Source organism: Empidonax traillii, unplaced genomic scaffold (genome assembly GCF_003031625.1).
Source record: "Empidonax traillii isolate 1590-97213 ecotype Southwest subspecies unplaced genomic scaffold, ASM303162v1 scaffold56:size2478089, whole genome shotgun sequence".
Lineage (NCBI taxonomy): Eukaryota > Metazoa > Chordata > Aves > Passeriformes > Tyrannidae > Empidonax > Empidonax traillii.
In genome coordinates, this window is record NW_020955249.1 from 435,968 (window position 1) to 461,498 (window position 25,531).

Genomic DNA, 25,531 nt, shown 5'->3' on the forward strand with positions numbered 1-25,531 from the left:
TGCTTCTGCTGGGAAATAAAGCAGCTACTTAAGTGTTTTAAGAAAGGAATCTTACTCATTAAATATTGAATAAAAATATCTATAGTGTTTATGCCTCCAAGTACTTTAAGTGATGGCTTTAAAATAATGTAGTAAAGGCAAGATGAGTCAGGATCCATGCAATTTTTATTTTAATGATTAGACAAATACAGGAAAATTTGCAATAATCTATCAAAACCATATCTTATCAAGAACCGGAGAGGTGTTTAAAAAACATTCACATTCAATTCAGGTTATGTACAAACCAGTGTCTGTAAAAAAGAAAACAGCAAATACTTTGAGTGTAAAAGAATTCCATTCTAATTCCCGTTTCAACATTTCCAATGACCAAGCTACTACTGAGATGCAATCACAGTGCAGACATGTTCCACAGTCTACTAAACTTGCTTCAACAGCATTGTCAGTACTAATTTTTGATAAGTTTTGTTGTACCGTACCATCCACCCAAAAGTTACTTCTGCATATTTAATCCTTGACTGCACTGGTGGCAGAAGAGTTGTCATCTACAGGTCCAGAGTACATGTATCTATATCTCCATAGGTACAGATATATATCTATATATCCAAGAAGCACCAGTCTCCTATGCCTGAAATAGCCTGTGTCTGCTCTGTACATTGAGAAGATCAGCCATTTTTTAGTGGAGCACAGCCCTTGATTATTTGGCTTAAAGAAGTCACCATCTACCCAGTCAGAACTATCCTGAATGTGATGCAGTATCATGTGCTTACACCTTCAAGATGCACCTCACACAGATGGCATTGAATTTGAGTGTGACCACAGTAGCCATACATAGATATGACAGTATCATACGCTTTGCTGTAAGACCAGCTTCGGTGGGTCTCTTTTTCTTTGCCCTGGATTAAATCTCCCAACAGAAGAAAAAAAAGGAAAAAAAAAAGAAAAAAAAAAAAGGAGAAATAGATGTGGCTGGATTTTAGGAAAATATGTAATTTGTTATTATGTTTTCTCATTTATGTATTTACTTGGAGCTCAGCCAAAAAAGGAGAATTATCATTGATGCAAGCTGAAAGGGGAGAGAAAGCTACCATGATACCCAGTTTCAAAGTACGAACACTGAAACAGTCACAAAGCAGTTACTGCCAGTCTGCCTGAGCACAAAGGAGACGAATCCAGCTACTAGGGTTACACAATAGTTCTTTCAGAGCTACAGTCTAATGGGCTGTCATTAACATACTAATTTAATAATAATAAAAACTCTCTCAAAAGTGCAGACTACTTATCAGAAGTCTTTCAGTTATAACAATCTAACCAAGATGAATCATGATCTCAAATTAGATCAGTGTTTCAAGACAAAGGAGAGAAATGTGACACAACCTTCACACTTGTGTAGTAACAACCCAAATGCAAACAAAAACTACTGTCAACAGAACCTTACATAGACCCAACTACTGAGACAATCTTTAGTTGCAAGATCTCATTTGAAACATAAGCTACTGTGACTTGGCCTAAGAGGGCAGATCTAAACGTAGTATGATTTTTGAAGGTCTACTAAGACCTGATAATAAGCAGTGTACATTAACGTACAGTTGCTTAGGTTCGAAAAGCAATTTCCCTTCTGAATTTATTTTGAGATTCAAGCACAAACTTGAACAGTTTCTGTGAATACAAATTTTATAGTCTCCACCACTTTACACTAGCTCAGAAATTAAAACTGCACGACAACACAAGCAGTTCTGGGGAGTGGAAGACTGGCAATTTAGTGTTTGAAGATTCTGAGCTCTTCCTTGGGTTGTACATCTAACACCCATTCAAATCTATGAAAAGGCTTTTGTGTATTTCTATAGATTCTAAAGCAACTCGTAATGGAGCTAGTGCTCCCATGGCGCATATTGAAGCCAAAAAAGAAACACGAGAGATGACTGCTGCTTTTAAGTAAGAACCCTTAACCGAGAGCCGGCTCAGATACGCAAAGAAATGCCACTGATGCCAACTCGTAGCAAACCTGTTCTATACAATGAAACCATAGCTGGGATGTCCACAAAAATACATGAAGGAATTTTCTTAAATAGAATGCTCAGGAAAGGGACAAGTTACAATGGTATAAAAACAACTAAAAGTCTCATTTAAAAAAAAAAACCAAAACAACACAAAAACCAACCAAACAAAAAATGACAAAAAACCCCAAAAAACCCCAACCAACCAACCTGTTTTAAGTCAGACTGCATTGCAGCAAAATATGGAACAGTGATATAAACTAGAAAACACAAACAAGTTTGACTTGAAAAGTCACTGTAAGCAATTTTGATATGGTTAGTTTATTAATGCTATCCACAACGAATCAGCACACAAATGAGATGAATAAGAGTACTTTGGATGAGACAAGACAATATATTTTATGGAAATATAAATGCTAACACTACAGTTAGCAAGTCATACTGGAAAAGAAACATACATTACCAAGGACAATCAAAGAAAGCCTTTCTTGGTTTTAAAGCAGATTTACACATCATAGCATTTCTTCCTTTATCTGGGCAATGGTTGGTGAGCATCTTTGTTGTTTCAGTCCTTTGAATCTATAGGCACTGAAACCAAACCCCAGGAAAAAAAGGTAAAAGGAGCTAGTGTCAGGATTTTGACAGTTGTTCTACTTGGCAAGGACTCCAGTATCAAGATGCAAGTAAAATGGAATGCCCATCCGCTCCCTGTGCTTCCCAAGGAAAATATTACTTGCACAGAGTAAGAGTCTATGGCAAAACCAACTTCATCTCACACAAGTCTCATTTTCACACAACTACTCATAAACAAGTTCTTCCAAATGAAGAAGACAACAGAGTTTATCAGTTTTAAGGTTTCAATAGATTCTTCTCCTTGTAAGAAGTTCAAAATCTGCTATCTTCTTTTCGGTGATACTGTCTTTCATTTCTCCAATCTTCAGTTCTTCATGGGAGAAGTAATTAAAGTGAAGAAGGTCACAAATTTTGCTCCTTAGTAAAATTTAGCAATGTCTCCCCTAACTTCAGTATGCTCGCCAATAAAGATACTGCACCAAAAAAAATCCCTGTCCAGCATCAAGCGTTAAGACAGCTGAGTGACCAATACTTCAGGTCAACAGAACTCTAAAGCACGTTTTTAATGAGGAAGAATTTCAGTGATGCATTAGAAGTGCTTTTAATAGCACTGTGATATCTAGATCTGGCAAGCTAAACTTTATCTGGGATTGCTGCAAATGTCTACTTATTTCAGAAGAATTTCAACAGAAGGAACATACAGCAATAATGCAGTCCATGCTGTTAGTGACTATTTTCAAACGCAGGGTTTGAAATGGTGTCTAGCAAAATGATTTGCAAGAGCACAAAGAATAAGTCCTGAAATTGGTTTTTAATGTAGTTTATTAACCTTTTAAAATATAAGATCCAAATTAGGACCTTTTGATCTTCTAATGCCAAATAATTCAGTCCAAGACTAAGCAGCTACATAAACTGGAGCAGGTGTACAGAAGGTGCACTCCATGCTTGAGAATACAAGTAGTAAAACTGAGAAGAGGCTCTGGTTCCAGTGTGGAAAAAAAAAAGCTTTTAAATTTACTAAACCAAATACACTCAGGCACAGAGGCAATGAAATCATGGAGCACTCTTAGAGTGACAGTACTTTCTCCCTTTGTCAAATTGCTACAAAGTCCTTTCTTGTTACACAAAGCAGAGTCAGAACTCTACTGTAAAAAAAAAAATCACTGCTGAAGAAGTCCAGATTGGGTTCTCTCTCTTCAAGCAGTTACAGGGACAAGTTCCATGTGATTCGTCAGCTTCCTCTGTTAACATCTAGGAAGTCCTGAGCACCCTTAATGCTGTGAAAACAATCAACCTGTGGTAAGAGATCACATTGCTGGTGGAAGCGTTAGCAATTTTCACACAGGTGGTCCTTACCAGAGATATGTATATCAGAAAACCTCTGATATAATAGCACCTGGTTTAGACTGGCCATCAGGAAGGAGCCACTTTCACATAGGAAAATCCGCACGGTGCCCAGTGCAGCAGTTGTCTCAGGAGAAAAAATAAAACAAACCAAAAACCACCATCGGAAGAAGTTGTAATGATTCAGGCTTGGAATCTTGAGTAATTAACTTCCATCTCACTTGAGAACTGAAGGAGAAACATTTTTCCTTCTCCCCGATTTGCTACAAATACCCATTCCAGCATCAAGTCTGCTAGATATAAAACTGATGGAACGCTAGCTGGTCCATAAAGGGTTGCACCAGGTTATCTGTAGCAAAGTAAAAAACTAGCCCGAAGGTTATGGAGATTGGAAGAGCTGGTAAGGCCTTCTTAAAGATGGCAAGAAGCAGAAGTGTAAGGCACAGACCCTGAGGGGGAGGAAAAAAAAACACAACAAAACACATAAAACATACAGAGAAATTAGGGAACTCTGACAAGCAAAAGATTATATATGTGTATATATATATAAACATGAATCCCACAGAAATAAAAGATATAGTTTATGCCTTCCTAAACTAAAGGCTTAAGTGACAGATGTACAGATAATGAAAATCACATCAATTTTCAGTCTGGCCAACCAATAAACAAAATTGCAGTTATGACTTTGTCCCTGATGAACAATAGAAACTATTCCTATTATAATATTACATAATTACATACTCACAATTAATATGGCTACAAAACATGCTAAAGTTGTATTCCAGTCCCCACTTGCTGTTGCAGAGGCTTTGCCAACAAGGACACTGTAGAAAATGAAGTCTCCTAAACCTAGCTTTACCCCTCCTGCAAAGTGAACACATGGCAGCATTAAGTATCAATCTACCAATATTACACATCAGTAACTGTCAAAGAATAATGCAGATTTACATTAACTATTACCAAGACTTGCTAAAAATAACATTTTATTTTCAAAATTAGTACCACGCCTGAATCAAGCAATAAACTCATCTGAAACAAGACGGCTTAGAAATACTACACTACTCAATTAATTCATCCTATAATCAGAATTTTCCTATATTCCCAGTGTCCTGGACATATAAATGCAATATATACAAACTCAGATATTTGTAATTGTATTTGTGGAGGGGTGTCCGCTTCATGTTGTCTTGTCATATTCAACAGAATATTGAAGAGCAATTCCTTTAAGCTGGCCAAGGGAGGGGAAAAACAAATAAATCCCTTACAGATGATGTTTAATTTGCCAGTTAGAAATCTATATGCAGCAAAATATTCCACTGCCTTCCCAATCTTCCTACAGAATTCTTAAGAAGGTAGATCTTAAAAGCACTTTTGTGTAATTACAAAGCATATAACAGAGGCAAAAACTCAACATACTTAGCCCAAGACATGAGGTTTAGGAAAATTCGTGATTTAACGTCTTATTCTTTTAAAGAGTAATGACCACCTTAGCAACAACTCTGCAAGCAAAATATTCAATTACTTCTGCAAGCACTACAAAAGTTCCTGAATGCTAGTTCACTGTCTGAGCTTTTAGTACAAGATATTAACTAAGAAAGGCCAACATCAGGTGATCAGCTGCTTTCATTTGGCCTATTGATTACTTTGTCACCTGACTACGGTCCAGCCCAAGTCTCACTTTAGAGTTCCAAGAGGAACTCAGAACATCAAAACAGAGGTATATGCCTGGTTGAGCATTGGAGAAAAAAAAAAACAAACAGAGAAAAAATGGATAAAAGAAAAATAACAACCCTACGCTCTTTCAACAGGCCTCCAACAAATGTTTATAACAGTGCATTCATGAAAAGCTCATAAGCATTAAAACACCCTTTAACTGCTGAAACATTGCTTTCTACAGAGTGAATAGCAGTAGTTTATTTTGAGACAAAAAAAAAAGGGTAATAATTGCATTTGCAGGGCCTATAATTCAAAACAGGTGATACACAGCAGAACACTGCATGAAAAAGACAGAAATTAATGCAACTGACTGTATAATGGTCTGAAAACAGCTCATGCTACTAAAGTTTTGAGTCTGTGCATCAAATTAAAGAGCAATTTGGCCAATACTATGCACTTCTGTAGCAAACACAGATGCTACCAAAAAGCAATGCAATCTATTTCTACGAAGCATATCAGGATTGATCATGAGCAATGAGGATGGTCATGATCCTCAGCTTGCTATTAGCTCACAGCACAGTGTATCTGTGCAGTGAGGATGACTGAGACTGACTAGATTAAGATTCAGTAAGATTTTCAGATACAGTACTCCATACTCACGTTCTTCAGGGTCTTCACTTGTTTGAGAGTTGCTGGGCAGAGCCTGAACAGCAGCACGAGATTCAGGCGTTGATTCAATGGGTCCTATTCTATTGTCTCTTTGCTGCTGCCATTCCTGACTAAAGCCACCGTCATCTGCTTCAGCATCTTCATTCTGAGTCTGGCTTGCTGGAGCTCAAAGGAAGAAAGGCATTTAAGACCTCCTCCAAAAATTTGCCATCTAAAACATGAAAATCGCTCCACACATAAGATCACAGAAGAACGAGGAAAAAAGAGGTACACCATAATATTTAGCAACATCTAACACTGTCACACACAATCACAAGACATCCTCACTTAGGATTTTAATACTTATTTGAGCAATCAGGAGTCAATACGCACTCTGCAGTCACAGCACCTACATGCTCTAGTATTCAGGAGTACTTCCATACAACACTGGAAGTTCTGTGGTGGCCTTTCTTAAAGATCACAATTTAAGCAATAAACTCTCATATAATATTTCAATAGCTTGTTTAGTCAATACTCAGAGCTTAATTTTCCAGTAAAATACAAAACTTTACTGAAAGTTACATGTATGTAGATGCCTTCAAGCACGTTCAATTCAGAAACTCTACTCTGCTTTAATAGCACACATAAATAAACAAACGCCATGTTTTAAACACTAGCTGCATAGCCAAGAGGCTTAGACACATTTCTGTTTAATAGAAATAGGTTTGTATTATACTGTATCTTCCCAATTTGACAAACAACTAAGCTCTGTCAATAGCTGGCTATTGGGAATAATTTCAACACCAACACTGTGGAATCCAGAAAAATGAATGCAACAAAATTAACTGCACAATAAATAAGCAATTTTTGAAGTCTTGACAGATTCATCATTCCTAATTAGGTCTTCATGCTTTCACTCCTCTACAGCAACCAGGACACTTAAATTAAAAGACAAATATCCATAAACATGTATTCCAATAAAGTGACAACTATAAAGGGTTGTCAAAATAAAACTCACCTCGTTTATCGTAAGTGGAGTTTTTGGAAGCTTTCCGTTGGGCTTCTGGATCTTCCTCAGCCATGTTTACTAGCCATATCATTGTTGCTATTTTAAAAAAAAACCAAAACACAACAGCATAGCTTATCATATCTTCAGATGTATGCAATTCTGAGACAAAATGGATTGATGCTGACACTTCCTCATTTTTTGTGGGTTTTTTTGATACAACATCCTTTTCCAACTTTTACTCTCTAGGCACTTTTACTCTCAGTAAAGCACAGTAATATCTAGAACACAGCCAGTACCAACTACAGCACACATTTACAGAGTTTGGTGAATAAAATTTTATTCCTACTAGATGTTGAAAAAAATGGCAACAGCTGTTGCCAGAGAAATTACTTCTGTATATGAGGTTCACTCTGAAAATCTGAATCAACAATTTCTTTACCTTTCTTTCATTAATCAGTTCTTTTATTTGCAAGTAAAAAGGTCTATTACCACTGGAACTGAGTTATGTCAACTCAGAGGCAGCATCTGCATCAGAGTTAATTGTTCTCTGCCTCCATCGTCATAAAATATTCTCCAATCTGGAGGTAACAACATATTGTCAAACTTAAATGGTGTACTTTAATTCAGGTTTGTGGTTTCTCAGCATGAACCTCTCCTCTTGCAAAAGAGAATAACAGGCAGTTATGCACAGAATAAGCAAACCACAGCATGAGTAACAGACAGAGAAACCTTTCTCTTTTCTCCACTGTCAGCTTGTCCTCCCTGAAGTAGGCAGTCTACAGCATGCTTCCTTCCAAATACAGGCCTTTCTGGAGCACCAGTAGCATAATGACTTATGATAAGCCTACTCCACTGTTTATCCATATGATTCCACCTAGCAATATGGAACTTCAAAAACAGTGGAATTATGTACTAATTGATACACAGGTCATAACAGCAAATTTAATTCAGTAGGTTATTTTTCACAGCTGCAGGGAGAAACAACATATCAAAAAAGACAAGCCCTGGAGAAAATCGGCCTGTAAACAAATCTCTTCCTAGCAATTTCTCACATTCATTATAGTAATACACAGGTTATTTAAGCACTGAAACCCGATAAATAATTTCTGAAAACAAGTCCTGCCTTTGAACCGGTTTAATACACAGCCTAGTGACATGTTACTTTGTCCAAAACAAGATCTGTTACCATTCTTCCTGTTTGTATTTTGTTACAAAATATACTGGGTTTTATTTTGAAGCATCTTCATCAAATGATGAGTCAAATTTCTGAGTCAACAGTGAAAGGAAAACTGAGGCCCAAGTGAATGGACCAAGAATTCCAGCTGAAAAACATCTTATTAAAACACAGAAAAGTTAGAAAATCACTTCAGCTAAGTGGGTGATTGCAAGTTTAATGTACTTACAGGAGTAAATAAGTGCTGGAAAGAGAGTTTCATTTCTCTCTTGAGCTGTTTCAACTAGCATACGAAGAGGACCTTTAGGACATAGGACAGCAACCAAATCTGAAAGGATGAGTGAACAGATCTTACATCATTGCAGACATACTTAAGTTTTTTTCTATAACACTTGCAGAGACTTGTAATAAACTAAAATGAATCCTGAATATAGGCTTCCAAGACAGTCACTGGCCACAATTTAGTATTGTACAGGAATACTTTTTAATATTCTCAGTTCTACAACCTATCTTACATATTACTGCAATATGTATACAAATTTAAAAATACAGTATTTCTCACTTAAGATTATCAGTGACTTTAAGAGTACACATCCATCACACTTACATGTTTCCAAGAAAATTCAAATTATGAGCACATCTTTACTTAGCTGTAATGTTTTAATTATGCCTAAGTAACTGAATTTTAGACTTGCCTGTGAATTAAATCAGTATTTGGGATAGTAGTGACCTTCTTACCAAAAGTACCCAGTGCCCCCTACAGCTTTATGAAAAAAATACATTTAAGTTTTTCTCAGTCATCCTTCTGAAAAAGTGTAGTATGTGATGATTCTAACAATTTTCTTTTATTACAAAAAAAAAAAAAGCTAAGGAAACAGGTTTCACAACTATATCCTTCTAAATGCAAAAAGACTTTGAGCAATGGAAAATGCCCTTAATCCTTCCTTGCTTCTTTCTCATTATATTATCAGGCAAGGATCAGGTTTCGTTTCTATGTCCACAAATTTGACCAATTCATAGGTTGCGCATGTATGGGACTGTACACAAACAAGCTCCTAAATTCTTAATGTCTAAGAGGTTCTAAGGATTCTTGGGGAAAAAGTGAAGCCAAAAACTGTCCCCCCTCATAGAAGAGATCAAAATAGCAATGTAGGTCTCATCTCGTCCTCTCTTGAATTACTTCAATTCTCCTCCCCAAAGAATGTAATGAGTCCAAGAAACATGAAGAAAAATTGCACCATACAGTCCCAAAAAGCCCTTAGCTGGAGGGATCTGATCTCAGTTTAGATCATGATCTTATTTCTGAAGTCTGTAATCACCTTATCTGCTACTCTGGATGACACCCACACACACTCTTTGTCTTTTTTTAAGGTCTAGTCAGACAAGTGGAAAAGTTATGGAATAGAAAAAATTCCTGCCATAGTACCTGTTACTATGCCTTGCCCCAAACTTACCATACACTGAAATGACAGCCAGGATAAGCCACGCAGTCCATTCAGGAAGGTACTTAATGAACACCAAGGCCATGAGAGCACTTATCATAATGAGATATGCTTGCTGGAGCCGAAGTGGACCCTTCCAATGAATACAGATCATTCCCACAACACCGAAGTTCCAGATCATGAGTGCCACCGTAATGTAATCCATGGCAACGTTATATGTCTTAAAAACCTCACTAAAAAAAAAAAAGAAAATAATATGGACTACATTTGCTTAAAACAACAGAAACAAGATACAGATGCAAGCTTCAGAATGTCTTTTAAAAAAATCTTCAGATTCAATGTAATGGCACAAATGTAAATTCCTCCCTCCAATTAGTATTTAACTATTCTTCACAATTGGGATAATTTTCCCAGCGTTTTCTTCACACCACCTCTCACTTCTCCTATATGTTCTATTTCCCTTTCAATCAAAGCAGAAATTGACAGGAAAGGACATTATTGCAAAATCAGTCATTTTGATTATGCTCATAATTTCTAAAAATCAGAATAATCAGAAGGTTGTGAGGTTATGAAGTTATCATGGATCTTTAAAGGCATGCAAAGAGATCTCTCTCTACTTATGTGCTGCATGGAAAATACTTTGCTAAAAGTATTATACATGGTTATTCTATTTTGCTCCTCACCACAAAGTAAAAAGCTTTATTTTCAGATGAGCCATGTCACTGTCACACCAGATACCAAAACCTAATTAAGACCCTCAACATGTAAAACCAAAATAGACAAATATGTTGTCACCAAGTCACAGGTGACACGGGGAAGAAATGGTTGTGATGGCTTTTTAAAGATTCTGTTGCTACCAGATCATCAAGCCACCAACAACCCTATAACTTGTATAGTATTTTCCTCCAGGAAATCTGTCTTCTGTAGCTGTCAGTTGACCTTTGTACAGTGTTAACAGAGTGTCTCTTACTGTCATCAAGTATAACTGGCCTACAAACTGCCCCCTCACTCACTGAACTTCTACAAAAGTGAGGCAGCAGGGACAGATACAGGAACTGCCTTGTATTTCAAGTCATTGTTAAGGTTAGAGAAACTACTGACCAAAAAAGGCATCATGGTTCATTTTTAGCAAAAGTCAGTGACTGAAGGAACATAATTTTCTCCTCCCAAAGATCAAATTAAGTAAGCTTCTTCAGAGAGGAGTGTATTTGTCATCAAGTGGGGTAAAAATATACATGGGATGGTAATTTCATAATGTAACTCTAGATCTCTCTAAACCCAGATCAGATTGCTCATTTTACACAATACCAAACAACTTTTCTTGATGTCTGGACAAAGGCATGCTTCTAAATTTGAAAAGAAAAGCACGGAATATATTTTGGTGTGATAGAAGATTCGTTTCAGCTGCCTCTTTCCCACTACTCCCATGCAAACAGCCTTTGCATATACACCCCAGCATCAAAGCAATTTATTGCAATAAGTTACGATCCTTCTTAAGATTCAAAGCCTAGTTCTAGGATAAATACATACATAAAATGATAAAAGAAAAATAGCATATTAATGCTTTAGTTTACTTACCCCAGGTAGATGAATGAGAAAAAGAAAAGCAGCAAAAGAGAAGAAATGATAAGCCAGCCATGGATCACCTGAAAAAGAAGATATCGATACAGACACCAATACAGATGTTTTTAGACTTGCCATTTTAAAGTTAATATATATTAAAAATGCTTTTAAAGTTATTTTCCCTTTTGATTAAAGCAAGAGAATGATTTAAGAAATTTCTCTCTTTGGTTGTTGCTAAATTCATATTTATTGTATATTAATTGAAACTTACGAATTTTAGGTGCTCTGTGGTCTTTCAATAGAGGTTCTTCAGCTCTACTGAAAACTACTGTTCGCATATTTTTCAACCATTTTGATACCAGTGGCAATATAACATAGCAGAAATATCCAGAATTAACACAGATGGAAAACATGATTCATTTTTGTGCCGCTCTGATTTCAAACCATTTTCAGAATACAGTTACAGAATTAAATGTTGGAACCCAGAAAAGCCCTCAATGCTTATCATCAGTGAACAACTACATAAGGGTTTCTATATTCTCTGTCAGTCATCTATACATGCAATCTCTAATTTTGATATGAGAGCAGACATACATGCCCAACAATTTAATAAAAAAAAAAAAAGTTCAGTGTTGTACTCAAACAACACAAGGGACAAAGATTTAAAGCTGGAAATGACAGGTGCTTAGACTTTGCACTGACAAAAATGCATACCACTCTTGTGGTATTTACCATGCAAAATTAAAAAGTAAGATTGAAGAGCCCTTTAACTCTGGTAATCTCTGAACTGAGAATGACAAATATATGTTCAAAGTCCCAGCAGAGAATCTCATATATAAAACCTGACCCAGCATTGCAAATAGATAACCAGTTAGAAACAATAATATAGAAATTAAAGCTGCATAAGGAATCATGCTCTGAACAGACATGCTAAGTGGAAAATTAACTGATTAAATTAGCTATATATGTACACTAGATCGAAGTATTTAGAAACTGTTACATAACTGTATTATCTCTTTGTCCTCTTCTTAAACATGTGTAATAGAATTCATCTTATGTTATAGTTCTTAAAATATTTTGCAAAGGTTAATTTAAAAGCAAAGTCCATATGCACACAGACTAAAAGAATCACACTTATGTGATGCAACTAGGAATTTCTGGCAAATTAGGAATATGGCTATTACAGTTATTAATTTAGTCTAATGCTAAATGTTTCATAAGCATTTTAAAAATTATCAGCAATTTCTGATACTTTCATTCTCGTCCTTCACACACTCTTTCAAAACAGGTTCAAATTTAACCTTCTGTCTAATAAACCTGTTATTTAACTTCTAATCTCTCAGACTGGCTTTTGTCACTGTGTTCTCAAAACGACTTAGGAATTTCCAGTATGTAATAAAGCATTGTGCCTGTAAAGATGCTGCAGGGAAACTGCCAAAGTCTCTCTTGCAATATGGAAAATTGTCACCACTCAGAGCAAGTAGGAGAAAGAACCATACAAAAGCTGAAGATCAATATGTACCTGAAGCAGAACCCAATTTTCCAACAACTTGTGAAGCTACTAAGTAGTGACCTAGGAATAGCAATTTTATCTGTAAAATTAGTTGAAAATGTTTAAAGAAAATGGCAAAGAAAGCTGTGTCATGACTTCTACCTGTAGTTCTTCTATTTATAATATAAGCTCTTAAACTTTCATATCACTCAAGAAAATAAAGTGGAATACTACTGTTTCATCCTAAAAAGCAGTAAAATGCTAACAGTGTCAAACACCAAGGCCATAGTCCAGCAAACTTTTATAAACACTTCGCATAACTATTGTCAACAGGGGGCAGTTTCAAGAGTTGACCTGAGCTGACATTTTACACAGACTTCTGTTTTATCCTCAGTATGCATCTCATTTAGTGTAGCATTTTCCAGATCATCAGCTTCTTTTCATACCCATGATTTTCCTGAAGTTATTTCTTCTAAGTTTTGGTCAGTGTCTTCCTAGCAGGTTACCACAACAGGTTTGTTGCCTTCTCATTAAAGAATTTTCACTCTTCATTTGACAACAACTTCAACACTAGTTGACTGCTGGTACAGATTTGGCTTTGCCTCCTATAACTTGAATAAAAACTAAGGATGAACTGCAGAATGCAGATAATTAAAGTGAGCTACAGCAGTCAGACTTTGGCTAGGCAGACTAAACCAATGAAGAATGTAGAGAATAATAAATTTAAAAGAAAAAAGCTAATCAAATATAATCCCCTTGAAAGATGTTGTTTCTGGTTAGATTTAGGCACAAGAATCAGGATCATGCTTAACATATACAGGACAGACACAGGAAGCTAACAACAGCAAAGGTAAAGCATTTCCTTTCTTCAAGGGAGTTTTCAGATAAAAATCTTGTGAAGATAAGCAATTCATCACTACCGGATGGAGACCTAATGTTCTGTCATTATAAATTTAATTCCCCATACTCCACATTCTACATATAGAACTGCATGTTAAATAGAATTCAATGGACAGACAACTGCATTTTACAGCATTCTGATACAGCAGTACAGAAATACTCCGTTAGAAAATCTAAAAATAAGTAATTATTTAATGTAATTAGCATACAATACAACTACAGGAAATATTTGGTATCTAATAATTTTAAGTTTTTAGCAGAACAATTATTTTTGCAAGGAGAATATGCCCTGCTTTGTAAGGTCAAGAAAGACGCCAGAAATGTCAAAAGCTTAGTAAACACTAGTTGATGCCTTCAGCACCTGAAGAGAAGCAATTGGCTACTAAGGAACCTAATGAAAGCACATTAGTTGACTTCAACAGAATGAAGAGAATTGGCAGTTCAACAAGAAAACTTTGTCAGTTCAGACTTAACAGCACACTGTGATAAAAGATAAGGTCCATACTTTAAAAATCACTATTCTAAGATGTATGCAGATTCAGGCAAAAATAATTTCCCCAGTCACTCCACAGATACTTTGTAAAGGGGTTTCACCCATAGACATGAACACCAAAAGCATTGTTCCCTCTTGAAAACAAAATGAAGTGAAGCAAAGCTTTGAATCTCACTACCTGTTTTACAACTATGAAACAAATTCAAGGTCCTGTCTGCATACTGGGAACTTTTATTAGGCCAGACCTTATCAAAAGGGTCATTAAGACCAGAAGAAACCAAGAATTTTCATACACAACTCCCCACAGACAAGTGGCATTGCAATTATTTATGCTAAGCCAGGACTTGCTTAAATGACATCTTTATATGATTGCAGACTTCCACAAAAGATCCTTGGAGTCTCTGTGTTTGCAATAAGAGTATCACCTGGCATGTACAGCCACGCACACATCACACTGATGGGAGACATCTCTAGTGGGGACAGGGTGGGGAGAGGGCAGCCCTCAAAAAGCTCCTGAAGAGATTTTAAACTGCAGGTCCAGGCCTGTCCTTTTTATTTCTTGACCACAAAAAGATTTTCGTGCATGAACATTTCAAAAGAATAGAAAGCAATGTCACCCTAATTCTAACTGACAAAACAGATGGCAGTGTTAGCACTGGGCCATTGCCCAGCTTTGTGTCAGGGGAACAGAAGCCACAAAACTGAAACAGTGAATCCAATCACCAATTCTGCTCACTCATCCTTGATAGCCTTTCATTTTGTTCTGTTCTCTAAATAATCTGTATTAATAAACAAAACTAGCACAACTACTTACCTTGTAGCATCTGTATTTGTAAAGCACAACTAGGAGTATGGTCATGACGATGATAACGCTGATCATTATAGCCGCGTTGAGAATTGAATTCAGGGCTCTCTGTCCTACTGTCTCTGTCTCTTCTGTGAAAGGAGTGTAGATGCTACAACAACAAAGAGTCAACTGAAATCACACTGAATGTACAGATGTTTCTGATACATGAGGCCAACATCAAAAAAAATTGCAGTAATCTTTCAATTCAGAGCTGTAAAAGCTATCTTCTACTAAGGCAAAATTTCAAAAAATGGTATAGTATCATATTAGGCGAGTTTTAATTAAAAAAAAAAAATCCCTTACAGTACTTGCCTTTCCTACATTCTTAGATCACTACTATTTCCTACTTTGTAAAGCAAATAAAGTCCAGAACGGCCCCATTTGATATGGCTATTCCCATTCCATGTGTCCTTCCCACTCTCCCATGTCATCACTCATGCTCCAGTCAGGTCATCTGGAGTTTCAACAGCGTGCCACCTAGGGATTCACCACAGAAGGCTCCCCCCGTGATTTCAACAAAACCACTTAAGAGCTCAGCTCACTCTTTCCTAAAGAAATGCAATGCCCTGGTGAAACTACTTCATTGCGAAAAGGGAAGGTAAAGCAGGAAGAAAACAGTTATCATACATAAAATCTAAAAAAAAAATGTCTTTGATCAACAACTTTTAAAGCGAAGAAGAACACTGTGTTTTATTGAAACATTTTATGACATACTTACATTATACAAACATTTCAAAACCAAACACACTTTGAATAATTTTATCTAAATGTTTTCACAGTGGAACATTTAGACTGATTTTTAAGGTCCATTCCAACCTCTTAATGTTCTATGATTTGCTGCAGTTTCTGACAGGCACAGTGTTCTTCCTTCATCTCCTTTCTCTCATATTAGCTTTCACTAAAATTGACTTTTTTTTTTTCCCCACATTAATATTTTACCGAAATCCCCCCAAAATTTTACACAGTCAGCTGCCAGGAAAGTTTCTGTAACTACACCAAAAGTGCACCTCATAAAGTTATACTCCCCTTGCATTTGAATTTTTTTATCAAACAGCATGGGCAAAATAGAACTTGGCACATATGTTATTTCATTTAAACTAGTAGTTTTGTTCCTTTTCCAAATTTTTTGTATTCTAGCAGAGTACAACTGAAATGGCTTTGGCTTAGAATTATTTTATAAATACCACAGGGCATGATGTGTTATTAAAATGAGGACTAGGATCTGAATGAAGCAGTGATAATCAAGATATCCCCAATGATCACCAGACAGACAACAAATGTCAATAGTACCATGAGCATAAGAGTCTGGTCTCTGGAGGGAATAAAAGAAAACTATCTTTGGGTTGGAGAAGGGGAAAAGGGAGGCAAGAATTAGACTCTCGAAGAAATGGAGTTTAAAGAAAATTATCTGAGTCCGTTGAAAGATATGGGAAAAAATTGATACATACAGCTGTCCATCCTTGCGTGTATAAAAGCTGACAGACTTGATAGTTGCCACAACGACCACCATGCAAAGTGTGACAGGTACAAACAACATAATGACATGTTTTGCCCCATATTTCAGTGTCAGCTCTTCATCTTCTTCTTCATCTTGCTCCACCACTTGCTGAATGTTGTTTTGTGGCTGCCCATTGGTCTCAGACTCCGGACGGTCATTTCTTCTGCGCTCGTTATGATCATGGCGACGCCTTTCACTGCTGTCATTCTGCAATACATAAAAACCAGTTTCCTCAGCAACTCTCCACAATCGTTCTTGTACACTAAGCTAAACACGGCCTTGAGGAGGAAACATGTAAGATAATATTTACTGTCAAGGACACGTGCCATAGCAGGGACTTAACCAGCAGTAATTAACTGCATCACATAGTTATCAAAAGAATGGGAGCACAGGGTTAGAAACACCTACATTAAAAACATCAACAACTGAAAGAAGGCTGGTTGCATTTAACAGCCTATGTCACCTTTCCTTTAAACAGAATTTTAAAGTTGAATAAAGACAGACAGATTTTTCCCTTGGTTCAACTACAGCTGAGACAAAGGTGCGTGACAGTAGAATGCCCATAGCTTGACAAGAATTAATTGTATCCATTCCTAAGAATAATGCCAAACAGACAATTATGATCCCCTCTCCATGAAAGTCCCAAGAAAATGTCGACTTTTTTTACTATGTTACTCCCACTACAGTAAACTAAGTAGAATATATATTAAAATAGAGCCTCATGAGGTATTGTGTTCCCACCTTTTTAACAAAAAGAATGACACATAAATGGTGATCAAGCTCAGGTAATTCTCAGTCTTTATACTGAGATTTGATCCCAAAGTTTTACTGTGATGAATTAAACATACAGATTCTTTCTCTCCTTTCCCAAGGATACTACTGCCACATCCTTGCACTGACACTGAAGAAATGCCAACACTCTTGTCAACAAATATGAAAGAGCTGCCTACCCTGCCTTATAGTGCTCCATGAAACAGCAAGGGTTTAATTCAAACACAAAGACAGTGGTAAACTTTCAGTGGAAGCAAAAGCACAAACTTGGAATATCACCTATAAGTAAATTATCAGGCCTGGTGCCACAAATCTTTTGCAGCCTATTCAAGAAGCCTTACGAGCAGGAGACATTCACCTCTCACATGTTCTGTGCACACAGAGAACACAACAGGAGAGCGAGCTATGCTTCACCTGTTTCGGACTACAAAAAACCATAAACCATTACCAGGCACTCTAAAGAAGCACTAAATGCAACAGTTTATACAGACTACCCATTTTTTTTAGTGCATTACCATGTCTGAAGTCAATGCTGTACAGTTCAAACTCAAGAGGTTTAATACAAGAGATAAAACACAGAGATTTTTGATTCCTTATAAAATGGAACTTATTTCTTCAGAATTACTTAATCTAAACCAGTCCTATTTGAATAATAGAAGATACCTTTTGCAATACCTTTAAAACATCAGCCAGCTTTAGTAAAATTGATCTAGACATAAGATAGGGCATTGAAAATAACCTCATGAATTTCTCCTTATGTATTCTTACTCACATAGTTTGTTCATTAAACATGCAGGGTGTTAAAGTTTAATTACCTGTTCTCAGTAGCATTTCCAAACATAACTGCTGACTTGTATCTCAGTAATTCAGTGCAGTTTTTTGACAAATCAGTAGTAATTTTGGAAATTTTTTATACAACATTTTCACAGCCCGCACCTCAGAAAAGATCTCAAGTACACACACTCAGGAACTCATAGTGGGGTTTTTAAAAGCAGTTAAATGATTAAGGAACACAAGTCCCTGGACTTTGAACTGCAAATACTGACACTGCTAAAACCTTGGTTGAAGCTTGACAACTTCCCCAAGTCATGAAAAATTTACTTTTAAAGAACAGTACAAAGTAACAATGTACACAAAATGTTATGCCTATTTATTCCTTTTTTGTGGTGTCCTCAGGAGAGTTTCAAGATCTGTCCTCTGAGAAAATTTGTTTTATTTTTCAAAGAGGAAACGGAATATAAGAAGAGAAAAAAACCCCAACCTTATCTAAATTAAACAATTAAAACTAGGAGGCAACCATATTTTTTGAGTTAAGGTTTTAACCTTAATTGGAATCTTATGGAAAGTCCTCACGTACAATTACTGAAAGTCAGAAATAGGATGGGAGGATGCAAACAAAGAGATCATGTTTAATAAATCTGAACACATCATAGCCCATATGTAACATTTTTCACTTTGATAGTAAAATACTCTGTTTCTCTCAGTCTACAAGACAACAATAAACTTAACTGTCTAAATTAACTGCCTAAGATGATCATAATGTGAGAGTGGAGATAAATAGAGCCTTGGAACATTGCACAAGCAAAGCAAACTGAGTATCTAGTTTTATGCACACTTGCAGAATGTGTTGCTCTTTCTTTGCTGTACTAGCAGTCTTGCCTGAGGCAGCACTTACCCCACCTTTGGAGCAGAAATCTAAAAAATAAAATAAAAATCTACAGCTTTGGAGAGCAAACACAAAACCAGACTGATTAACTAGTGCACCACTACAAAAAACTTGCAAAATTAAACATAAAACTTGAAGAAATTAGACCAATATGAGCCATTTTACTCCCTTCACTAGTTAGGAACAAAGACGCAATCACAAAACGCCTTTATGTACAAAACACCTTTACATACTAAAATACAGTGCATGAAAACCACATCAGCATCAAGCAAGAGATATATGAGTTATTCTCTCATTTGCAGTTAAAGCTAGAAAATAAGTTGTCCTTTCAGGTTACTAAAGTTAGCTAAACGTGACATGCGCGTGCCCCACTTCTTAAAAGAACAAAGTGCACTTATATCCTACCTGATCAGTATTAAACAGAGCAGAGGCCATGGACTCTTGCTGAAGTGGAAGCAAAGGAACAGACTCTTCACTGTCCTCAGACATAGTTAAAAGTGAAAATTCTGAAGCTAAAAAGTCAGTAACACCTGTTGTAACACCGTAAGCAAATGTAAGTTACGAACTACGCGCTTTCAGGTGAATAAACAATATCAAAAGCAAATGCTAATTTTTTTTTTCCCTATCAGGAAAATAGTTAATAGCAAACCCAGACCAATGCCCCTGAACCAAGAGATAAAAACCTAGCATATTTGATAAGAAGTTTTTAGTTATCATATCCAGATTTATACATCAGGAGCAGACCATCATGCCTGACAGCAGGCACAGACTTCATCAGGTCTCGCGTACAGCCACTGATGTTTAAAGGTCTCTATACAGTGACAGATACTGAAGACTGGGCTGAACTCTTCATCTGTGACTAAAAGAAGAGATGGCAAATTACAGCACTTGGTGATTTCACATGCTGACTGTTAGCCATAAAAGCTAGATAAGCGAGAGAGGACTTTTGTACGTATGTACAGAACCAAAGTAGATGTGTATAGGGGAGAAAAATCATTACAACTAAGTATCAAAACTACAGAGTTACTTAAATATGGAAAGATAAAGCAGAAGTAGCAGTTATTCATCAGTAAAATCTGTTAGTAAGAAGAAAATAGAACCCATTGCTGGAAAAGAGCATCACCAAGTTATCTGTAAGGGTGGTGAGCCCACAGCCTATCACTGGGCTCTGCCTTTTTAATCTGGCAGAAGCATTCAACAAAAATTAATCTCCACCTGTCCAAGAGGAAAAGAAATCTTTTTCATTCCCTCTGAAGTAAAAGCAGAAAGGATGCGGTAGGAAAGTTTCCCACTTTTCCGTTTTTATTAGCAGTTTCTATAACCAGTAAGATCTTAAGTCAAACTGACTTCTTAATTTAAAAATTATTTTTCAAATGTTTTATATTTTTTCTGCTATAGCATGATGCTGATATGAGATGAAGACACGGATTTTTCAAAATTCTACTTAAACTGCTGTATTGTATAAAAGAGTTGGAGTAGGGATCAGAATATTCTCTTGAATATTCTGCCATAACCATGGCTACAAGTGGCCCAGACTCACAAGAGCATTTCTGTATCAAAGGAAACCTGATATTCAAGAGCTACAGTAGGAACAAAGAACAGAGCATGACAAATCCAAGAGCCTGAGCACCACACCCAGGCAGATCATCTGTACTTGGTTTTACCAAAACACAAATAGTACAACGGGTATAGTTTTAGCAACAAGTATGTACTTAGGTCTTATAAAGCAATCATATAAAACTGCATGGTTTGAGTTCACCCTTCTCTCCCTCCCACCCCAAAACCTCAAGAACTCTGAGAGCACCTTTACAATTATTCAGAGTAAGACACGACAGAGCTGGTCTTCCTGTATAGAAACAGTCCTCCAGTAATAACAAGAAAACCCAGGCTTCAAGCTCTACCTGGACTAAAATTAACTCTGTGACTGAGAAACCTGTGAACCAAGTAGACCACAGCCACGCTAGATCAAGAGAGCTCTCTAAATCCTCTAAAGGTCAATGTTTGACACCAGAGTGTCCCACTCCATTCTTTTATATTTTTTTTTTGATGGCTTAGTCACTCCAACACCAGTTTAAACCTGGGGAAGTCTTATCTGTATATAAAAATGAGCTTAGAAAATCAGATATTTTGCAGCGTATTTTTTTGGCATTCCTTATCACCACAACAGTTCTGATAGACAAAATTAATCCCAACAAATTATTCGCCTCTATTTAACTGTTACCAGATAATAAAACTGTTTGTTACATACGGTGTTGCTGAGGTGGGTATCAGGGAAGTTTTCTGTCAGCTGCCCATGCTGAAACTGGGGTAAATGCGCAGACAGCTCTGTCATTGGAGCAGTCCTCTGGAAATCACTTATTTCCACACAAAACGGATCTTTCCTCTTGAGATGCTGAAAGGAAAAGAATGTGTAAAAAACCTTTGCTCTTAATATGACCAGGGTCGGCCTCCCTCCTCTACCCCAGTCCACGTAGACCAAAGACAACCATTTTTTATCCAATGATGATACCAAACTGCACTGCATCTATTAGGAGCTCATAATAGGGATTTTCCAGAACAAAAATAAGAGCCTCTAGGTATTATCAAATTGGTTCATCAGCCACAAAAATCAGCCAGCAACAAACTAATCATTCAAAACAGTTCTCCATTCCTTCTTGTGCAATAAATGAGAAGCACTGCACACTTGCTCAGAGCACAACTTCCATGTTTTTACCTCAGAAGAGTACAATTGCTCCAAGTTGTTTGGTTTTGTATTGCTGATAAGCTCAAGGGTCATTTTTAAGTAAGGATGACTCAGCTATACTTGGATAATTTAAAATCTACATATAACCATAATACTGTAATGCCCTAAGAGTGACATAGTGCTACACAAGACGGTATTTCAGCTGAGCCTCAAGAACTAACGTGCGTTCAGTCCCCCATAGGTTTTATGCACCAGCTACATCTACATAAACACGCCACATATATGCAACAGCTTTATACATTCTTCCATAAAAAAGTAAGATACTAACATTTTCGTATGCAAACATTAATAAACTATGTGCTCCATCATCATCATGGCTAGGCTTCGCGAACGAAGATCTGAGAAGGGCTCTACCCGTGCTTGCTACAAGCGCGCTGAATGTGCTCCATAACAATAGAGGATAAAGCAATAAAGAAGAAAGAGGAAATCTGACCTAAGTTTTAGAAAAACCCCCATAATTTGAAGAGACAAAGAGCAAGCCTAGATAAATCACAGGCTTTGTTACGCAAATAATAAATAATGAATAAACCTTAAGGGTGGAGTGCCAGTCTAGCCCAAGTGGCTCTTGCTCCTACCTTGTGCCAACTCCAGCACTCATCAGTCCTCTTAACAGTAGATTTTACTCACTAAAATGGAAGAAAACAAATCCAGGAAAAAAAACCAAGAATTTTTTCTGCTATTTTAGTATACTCAGCTAACATAGGGAGGGATCTTGAAAAACTCTTGTGATAGAGGACATCACAAGGCAAAGCCTTTCATTGTGGCAGTAGAAAGACACAAGTTCAACAAGACAGCATCTTAGAGAGAGTGTAAAGCCTATTTTCATAAATGTGACCATATTTACAATTTACAAATAAATACAAATATAACAAGACTAGGGCACAGTGCTTGCTAACTTCAGCAGCTTCCACTAAAGACCCATCAGGAAGCAACATCAATTAAAAAAGGTCTAGTGGGAACATGCAAACTCTATGGAAAAAGGAAGACAATGTAGTATTCACTAGAATAGCTCCCTTCCACATTTGCCATTAAATGTGGAATTTACCTAATTTAAAATACAATTTAAATGTAAGATTAGATGAAAATAAATAAGAATTCCGTTGCTCAAAGCTTTGCTCTAATTCTTTGGTAGGGTTACAGAATATAAACCTGTTTTTTTTTTAAGGATGCTATTGGTAGAAATTCTCAGTGACAGGTCAACCACAGCTAAAAAAGGTGGGAATTTTTATCCACATGTGGAATAGTAGAATGAGATTTTTCACATCGCTGCATGTCAATATTCTAATAAAATCACAGGAGAGAAAAACAAAACACAGTTACAAAATCTTACTTAAAGATCGGTAAAGAAACCCACACAAACTCACCAAACAACAAAAACCTCAGCTACTAAGGAGCAGAGAGACTTTGAAGACAGGGAGGAGTAACTGACAGAAGAATTGCACCAAAGCTTGACTGACAGACCTCAAAATTCATGGTTTGTTAAAACAATTCCTTTCGAAAACTCAAGAAGTCAGAAAATGGATTCAAAGTTCAACGGATTCCAAACTTTTACATTTCTAAATAAATGAACACTCTCGCGTTTGAAACATAACTATGAATGAATGAAATCTACAAATGAACTGTGAATAAACACTAAAGTATTGTTTTAACTGAAAAGGGACTCACCAAAACATTTTTTTCCTAATGAAGCTGTTAGTATTAAAATAACCTGTCTAAAAAAGTTCTTCCTTGCTTCCTGCAGGCTTTCCTAGGTCATAACAACAGGATTACAACCTTCGTTGTCATGCGCTTACATTTAGCCTAATAAGCAGAAGTAACACACACAATAAGCAGAGGCGACACTCACGTAAGCTCCTCCTTACTTACAAGAAAAAGTAAAGCAAGTATCGGTCAAACACAAACGCGGCAGGTTAACCCATGCTTTACCTCTCAAATGAGCAGCAAGAACAGCTGCGGCCGCTCTGGGGGCACCCCCGCAGTCCCCCCCCTCAGCGCTGCCCGGGCCGGAGCCGTCTCGTCCCAGCCGGGGCCGGCCCGGCGCGGGGTCCCAGCCCCCGGGAGGCGCCCGCGGTGCTGGGGGTGCGGGTCAAGCCCTGCCCAACCTCGCCCGGCGTCACCAGCTGCCCCAGCCCGGCGCAGCCCCTCCGACTCTCGAAGGGAGAGGGGGCAGGGAAACGCCCCGGCCCGCAGGAGTGCTCGCAGGGCTCGCCCCAACACCGGGCCCGGCCCAGCCCGCCCTCGGGGGGTGCAGCGCGCCGGACCCACCGCCGCCCGGCCCGTGGGCACCGCGCCTCGCCCGCCCCGCCCGGCCCCCCGCGCACAGACGGACCTGCCCAGCGCCCCTTCCCCGGGTTCCGCCACCGGCTCCGCCGCCGCAGCCCGGCCCGGCCCCGCCCGCTTCCGGCCGCCGCCACCTCACTTCCACGGGCGGCGCGGCGCGGCAGCGGCCCCGGCCCGGGGCGGGCCCCGCACGGACTGCGGCCGGCCCGGCACCCACCGGCCCGGGAGCGCCGCTGAAAGCTCTGCCGCCACCACTGCGCGGAGCCGAGACACGTGGGTGGGGACTGAAGAAAGGTACGGGTGATGAGAGGCTGGCTGAGCATGGAGAGAGAGCAATCTTTGAAATTCCAGGCACAGGAGTCTCGCAAAGAAAATCTTACTTGTCCTGTTTAACCTGGTACCAAATAGAGGAGCATTATGAGAAAATACACTTCTCGGTTGTTTTGAATTCAGCCATATATATGTTAGTAACCCTGTTTTAAAATGGTCCTACAAGAAAGCATTATGAAAATAACTTGAAGCGATAGTTTTATTTCAAAATGCCAACATTAAAACTTAAAAGTAAACATATCTTTTCAAGAAGCCTCTAAGTAGACCTGTAACTTGCTTGTGGAAGAAACAAAATCAATTTCAAACTTGAAACTTACCTTGCTATCCATATTTGAAGCGTAATCCACAACTCCCCTTTAAGTGCGTAATGACTTGGGTTACTAACATATAGTAAATGCTACAATAAATGTAATCATTCTGAACATAAGAAATGTGAAATCTCTGAGGGACTGTGTAATTCTGCATGCTTAAAACAATGTTGTATTTCAGTATTTGACTACGCTAGAGGAAGATCTGTGGTAAACTGAAGTGGCATAGAACTGTTGCGCCTAAAAGGTTTTATGTAAACATTGCAACACAAGTATCAACTTTCAGTAGGTCCTATGCATATGAAATGCATTTAAAAGAAACCATTTTCAGACTGAATGTGATGTCTAATCAGTAACCAAATAAACCTACTCATAATTTAAAAGGGGAAAAAAACACCCAAAAAACCTCAACCATGTGGGCATACAGCTGTTCCAGACTATTCTTTAATTAATATCAGTTTGATCTGTGATGAAATGTCTCTTAAACAATACCTTACACTGCTCACACTGCACGACTGTGCACTAATTTGAAAGTCTGCATCCAGTGTTCCTACACAGGATAATGTATAGAATATGAAAAAGTGTGACCAAATTGTAATATAAAACCCAACAGCTTCCAGTTTTCAGTGTATCCACTTTCCAAAATACAGCTCCTTCAAGCAGCTATCAAGCAACCCAGTTTAATAAAGGCATGAAAGGTCTATCTGATGCTTCCCTTTCAATAATAGGAAAGCATTAGTAGTAAGACACAGGAATTCAGTAAGAAAACTCTCTGGGGCCTTCCCCCTGCCCACATTTAG

At 37.7% G+C, this 25,531-nt stretch overlaps 1 protein-coding gene across 7 annotated transcripts; it reads right to left on the bottom strand.

Annotated features, from left to right (window-relative positions):
* Positions 1–147: 147 nt before the first annotated feature.
* Positions 148–24,197, bottom strand: PSEN1 (presenilin 1). Of its 7 annotated transcripts, XM_027879634.1 has the most exons (12): positions 24,143–24,197; positions 21,319–21,462; positions 19,476–19,514; positions 16,584–16,840; positions 15,103–15,244; positions 11,419–11,486; positions 9,853–10,073; positions 8,628–8,726; positions 7,234–7,320; positions 6,228–6,401; positions 4,657–4,775; positions 148–4,360 (listed from the first exon to the last, which is right to left on the bottom strand). In XM_027879634.1, exons 2-12 carry the CDS (start codon positions 21,400–21,402, stop codon positions 4,205–4,207), a joined length of 1,446 nt encoding a protein of 481 aa, XP_027735435.1. In that variant the 5' UTR covers positions 21,403–21,462; positions 24,143–24,197; the 3' UTR covers positions 148–4,204. The 7 variants fall into 7 exon arrangements, with proteins under 7 accessions (XP_027735435.1, XP_027735428.1, XP_027735433.1 ...); XM_027879629.1 differs by lacking the exon at positions 19,476–19,514 and having other exon boundaries at positions 3,907–4,360; XM_027879631.1 differs by lacking the exon at positions 19,476–19,514 and having other exon boundaries at positions 3,907–4,360; positions 24,156–24,176.
* Positions 24,198–25,531: the final 1,334 nt, after the last annotated feature.